This window comes from Vidua macroura, chromosome Z, assembly GCF_024509145.1.
Source record: "Vidua macroura isolate BioBank_ID:100142 chromosome Z, ASM2450914v1, whole genome shotgun sequence".
NCBI classification, from domain to species: domain Eukaryota; kingdom Metazoa; phylum Chordata; class Aves; order Passeriformes; family Viduidae; genus Vidua; species Vidua macroura.
In genome coordinates, this window is record NC_071611.1 from 42083190 (window position 1) to 42089189 (window position 6000).

The window sequence follows — 6000 nt, forward strand, 5'->3', positions numbered from 1 at the left end:
AAAACACTCAAAGTCCCCAAAACTCACTCTGCCTCAGACAAGGACCCTTGGGAGCAACTGTGCACATAGACACACACAGATGCATACACAAAGAAACACACACACACAGAACCCTTTCCCACCCCTGACTCACACACAGGAAAGCAGAAAGGCCGCCACGATAGCCGGAGAGTATGGAAGCTTCACGCTTGCAGGGAAGCAGTGGAGAGTGAAGGCTAGAGCTGGCGGTAGCGGTGGGAAGGTCCCCGCAGAAGGATGCTTTTGCACTCCTGGGTCTTCGCAGGGGAAAGGTGCTGAGATGGCTTCCTGCAAAGTGGCAGGAGTGAGCTCAGCTGTGAGCACTCAGATATTTACACACAAACAGCACATTACTCAGCAACTCTCATTTGTTAGGCATAATGGCAGCGGCAGCAATAATAAACGACAGAGCTGAGAGACAGTCTCCCCAGGCGCACACACAGCCCCAGACTGAGCTGGAGCAGGATGCATGTCTCCAGCTTGCAGGGAATTAAATGAGTGGCCAGGAGCTGGGGCTTGCACCCACAAAACTCCTGCTGCTGGCTTCAGAGAGTCAGTCACATCTCCAAAAGCTAAGCCTTGGCTGCACAGTTATTTGAATGGGTGTGTGCATCACAAGCTTTGAGGCTCTGAGAGGTACCAGGGCTTTTCCCAAGTCCAGAAGTTGCTGAGCACTTTCAAGGGGGAAGGGGATGCAGATACCTGGCACAGTGGGGTCCTCTTGGGGTAAATCAGACCAAAGATATTGTATGATCATTAGATCATGGCTTGGCTTGCTCTGACAAGAGGCTCTGATAAACTTATCTTGAGGACCTGTCGCAAGGAAGACTGCCAGGCACGAGGCTCTCATTTCTAAAGCTCAGCCTGTCTTGGGAAAGTCCTCCTGCTTCAGTGAGCCCTACAGAGTTCTGGTCCCAGGACCTGGTCTCAGCATGCTGTCTGGCCAGACATAAAGCAATCAGAGGAAAGGACCTCCTCAACCATCCCTCAAATTAAAACACAAAGAGGTGGGGAAAAGAAATTGAACAGCCTTTGCAGGCAATCCCCTTTCTGTAACCTGTGCTCTGAACAGACCCTGCACATGTGTCCGTAAGCTTGGGGTGGGGAACGTAAGAGAGTAAAGAGGTGCCGATCGTTTTACCAAAAAAAGTTTAGTGGTTAAAGAAACTGCCAGAGGAGCCAGGGAAGCTGGAACATGCAGACCTGGTTCTGTCCCCAATGAAGACGCCACAAACTGGCTCACGAGCTGACTGGAATCACAATTCGTTTTCAAGATTGAAGTGGGGGAAGTCACCAAGATGTGGAAATGTCAAGGAGTTTTGTGCAGCATAGGGATCGGTGTGTATTATGCAATTCTGGAAAGCAGCCCTTGTACTCACGCTCGGGATGAACTGTCTGCCTAGCCCAGGGAGAGCAGTTCCCCAGAAGCTCCATGAAGACGCTTTTCTTATAAAATCACACTTCAGAAAAAGAAATTTAAAAAGTAAAAAAACATAAAAAATAAAATCTGCACTGCCACAGCAGAGAAGAAGGCAGGTTGCGCCTTTGGAGAGACGGAGAAGAAGCCTGCTCTCCCGCCCAGGAAATCCACGGGCTCCGGTTTACAAAGAGCCGCCCCGCAGTCTCAGCCGCTACAGCCCCGTGCACTGCCGCAGGGAGAACTCATCCCTCCCAGTCCTCAAACTGGTGCCGGCCGCGATGCCCTCCCGGCCGGGCAGGAGACGGGAGGTCCCGCTGGGCAGGGGACGGGGGTCAGACCGCCGCGCCCCGATGCGGACCCGCTGTCTCGGAGGCTGCAGGGACGCTCCGGCCCCTTGTCCCCCATCTCTCCCCGCCGGGAACACGCGCACGGCGGGGCAGGAAAGTAAGCTGCCCAAATTGGTTCCTCACGGCGGGGGTGGACGCGCGACCCGCGTCGGGGCACGGATACATGCGGGCGCTGGGAAGGTGCGCGGCTGCGGGGCGGGAGGGAACACAAGACCGGGAGCGAATGCGGGGGAAGGAAAGCGTTTCCCTCCGCCTTCCTTTCCGCCTCCCTCGGCGGCGGGCCCCGCAGCTCGCCTCCGCTGACCCTCGTGCCCGCACGCCGCCTCCCCCGTCCCGTGGGTGGGGGTACATCCCGTGCCGCCCTCCGGCCCCGGCCGCCCGGTACTCACGGCGCCTTGCTTGCCGCCGCTCCCGGCGCTACCCCCATGCAACCACCGGCTGCTTCTGCACCGGCTCGGGGGCTATAAGCTCTTTTAAACTCCAGCACATAACCCATGTGACCGCAGAAGCCACTGGTAAGGAGCGCCGGGGAGCCAGCGATGAGCTCAGCCCGCACCCCCCGGCACAACGCCGGGGACGCGCTCCCGGGCCCGCCGCGCCGCGCGCACCCGCCCGCAAACACACACGCACACACACGCACACACACGCACACACTCAGGCTCACAAACACAAACACACGCAAGCACACACACAGACGCACCCCCCACAGCCACACACTGGTCCACGCCCCTGCGGACACGCCGCCGCCGCTGCCTCCTCCCTCCCCACGGATGCTGAGCCGGAGGGAGGCACAGCACACACGCGCGCCCCACCGAGCCCCGTGCAAATGCACACTCGTAGAAGCACCGTGGGGACGGCGTCCCGCACACACACATACACACACACATACATCACCAGCAGCAGTCCCTGCAAGTCCCCCCACTTCCCCAGAGTGGAAGCAGCAGGGTCGTGGTCGCCTCATGCGTGCCCTGTGCACATGCACACACACACATGCGGTCGTGCACAATGCACCCTACACGTGCACTGTCCCTTCCCTCCATCACGAGATGCAGACCCAAGAGAAGGAGCTGCACTTCCATCTCCGTGTGCATCCTTGTACACGCCCCACTTGTGAGTGCTGCACTCCCTCACAACAACACCCTCCTGGAGTGCCCAACAGTGCCCGCAGGAAGATGCACACTGTCATGAAAGCATCTCACCCCTCACATACACACTGCACAGCCAAGGACCCACCACACGTGTGGGCTGTGCTCCCTCTCACACAGCCATTGCAGCCACACCTGCACCCACCTTGCCCGCTTCAATAAAACGTGCTGGTGGGTGCTGAATAAGCCCACCCTGCCCATCCATCAAAATCCCAGGCTGTGGGGTCCCCTATAGCATGTGGGAATTTCTATTTCCCATCACAGGTACAGACAGAGAGCTGTCACACGTGTGGGTGGGGTCTGTAGGGCAAAAAGGACAGATGTTTCCCTGTGCTGTGCTCAGTTACTCCTGATGAGGGGGAAGCCCCAGGGGTGGCCATACAGCTGGGCCGGGTTGCCCACTCCAGCCACGGCACAACAGATTTGGGAGTGCCGGGCTGAAATGTGCCAAGTGGGGACGGGAGCCGGGTGTGAGGATTTGGTGTGCAAAAGGCTGGGACAGGCAGGCCTGGCCGGGCAGGTGCAGGCGTGTGCTGCTGGGGCACGCCAGCAACACATGTGAGAAGGCAGAGCTGGCAGGCAGAGGGTTCCGCTGAGAGCTGAGTTATGGAAAATGACTCTTTCCAAGGAATTGCTAAAATTAAAGCAGCAGTGAGGCCAAGCAAGCAGGAGCCAATGGGGAGGGTAAGCAAGGACAGCCAAGTGGCCTCAGGGCAAGGAAGAGCAGGGTGGGCAGGAGGCCGAGGGGAAGGCACCCTTTCAGGGCACCCACTCCTGCCTCCTGCCAACTGCCCAGGCAACGGCAAACACCTTGTGGGTAGGATTTGCGGAAAGGCTGACTGGCACCCTGGTGGCAGTGGCTGGGGGATGCCATGGAGCAGGAGGCCTGGGGGAAATAGCCTTTCCCAGCCACATCCCCCACTTGGCTGCCCGTGTGCAGAAAAATACCTTTGTTTTCCCAGCCTGGAAAAGACAAATGCCCATGAAGAAACAGCCTGCTCCTTGCCAGGGGCTAGCTGCCAGCAAGGGACAGGGAGCAGTGCCTGCAGGGGATTTTGGGGAGTCCTGCAGAGCTCTGCAGAGCCTTGTATCTCATTATGTGCATCCTCTGCCCTTATCTCCAGCCTAGTGACTGTGGCAGGGGTGCTGCTCCCTGGACATCAGCATTCCGGTCGGCAGTAAGGGCTGTTCCAGCTTCCAGATATCTGAGCGTTCCCAGCTCAAATCCCTGTGACTCAGGAAACAACACACGCGAGAAAACTCTGCAGAGAGACTTGGGAGAAATACTCCCATTGGCAGGTTCCCACTTTTCCTGACATCCCAGGACTTCTCCTGGTCTGAAGAAAACAACAGTAGTAACAAAACAACAGAACTTTCTTCCTGATCTTCCTGTTAAAGAAAAACCTAAAACCCGAATATTTGGGCAAGCCTACAAAAGCCTCTTTTGTTTTAACTAGATAAGTGTTGATCAAATCAAAGCTACCACCTCTCTTTGCAGTTCTGGAGACAATGTCACACAGGCAGAGGAAGGGGGCTGGGTGGGAGCCAGGTTTTGTCTAGTTTTTCACTGATGCTGCTAAAAGACACTATTAATTGGATGGAAATAATGATGTTTTGTCTCAGATGAAAGATCACAATAAATTACTACTGTTAGTAGTTTTATCCATGAAGAACAACCAGCATGTTGGGACTCCGAGAGAATCCGTGATAGCAGGTCCTAGGAAAAAACAAAAAAAAAAAAACCACAAAGAAACCCCAAAACCAACCAAACAAAAAACAAACAAACAAACAAACAAACAAAAAATCAACACCCCCCCCCAAAAAAAAAAAAACAAACCAAAAAACAGTAGGGAAAATTAAAAGTCAAAAGGAGATGTCTCCAAGGCTTTTCAACAGGATGACAGGATGCAGCAGAGCTGGGGAGTGACCCTGCTGTCCAGAAAGTTGGGACTAGATTGAAGTAGTCACAAAATGGAAGAAAAGGAAAAAAAATACCAATCCCTCATTCTCTCTCTCCATCCCTCCCTGCTGTCAGCCAGGATCAGAACTGAAAAAGCAGGAGTCAAAGCTGTGCGAGAAGCAGCAGCTCTCTGATGCCATTGGGAAGTGTGTCAGGAGAGCAAGTGGTTTTGTGGGGACAGGAATGGAAAGATACTGGAGCTTTAATTGGTCCAGGAAGAGAGCTGAACCTGGGGAAATTACTCTCCATTAGCTTATGAGCCAGGATTGGTCCATCACCCTGGGCTGCTTTCCTCATCCATAGCACCCCAGAGGGAGCCACTCAGAGAAAGCAAGGGGCTCATCACAAGCCTCTACACTGATATCCAGCCAGAACACTTATCACCAAAAATGCCACTCTACCACGTTGCATGCCACCCCCAGCCTCCAGCAGCAGCAGAAACCAAGCAGGAGGGAAGATGCTTCACAGCTGCATGGCAAAAATACAGTACAGTTGATCCATGGTCAGATCCTGAACCAGCCAATTTGAGGCTGGTCCTGGCCAGTTGTAAATCTCTTGGACACCTGAGGCCAAAGCTCAGGGGACAGCATTGGCCTGGTTTACCCCAAAGCTGCACATATATGAGGTGAGAGTCTGAGCCTGTGTCTTTCCAAACCATTTATCTGATACTTTGTGGCAAACATCTGACTAAATTACTCACAGATTATTCAAACATTGGGAGAGCTGAATAAATGATTACTGGTGAATCATTTGTTCAAAGGAAAATGACCAAATTCCTACACTGAACTACTGGCAGGCAACAGCAGATGAGTTTCAGTCCTCCAAAATCCCTGAGCTCACATCAGCCCCTGCGTCTGCACTCCTTGCTCACAGCTTCCGCATAATATCCACCCCGTGCCCGACCCCTTGCCACTGGAAGGAGCAAGGTGAATAGGAGACGTGGGGAACCATTCCTTGAATTCCTGCTGGACTTCAGGCAAACAACAACACAGCAGGCTGAGCTAGGAGCCTTGTCTCTCGCCTTTGCACAAAAGAGATTCTCTGAAGGGGGAAAAACCCCACAACAATGGTGAGGAAACATACAAGGAAACTGCAAAGAAAGCAGCTGAC

The 6000-nt window shown here is 54.3% G+C and overlaps 1 protein-coding gene across 1 annotated transcript in view; it reads right to left on the reverse strand.

Annotated features, from left to right (window-relative positions):
• The window catches only part of CNTFR (ciliary neurotrophic factor receptor), a 221829-nt gene extending 219435 nt beyond the window's left edge, over positions 1-2394 (reverse strand). Inside the window, 2 exon segments of the mRNA XM_054003911.1 lie at positions 2175-2207; positions 2209-2394. Coding sequence (XP_053859886.1) covers positions 2175-2207; positions 2209-2274 — 99 coding nt within the window. The 5' untranslated portion in view covers positions 2275-2394.
• Positions 2395-6000: the final 3606 nt, after the last annotated feature.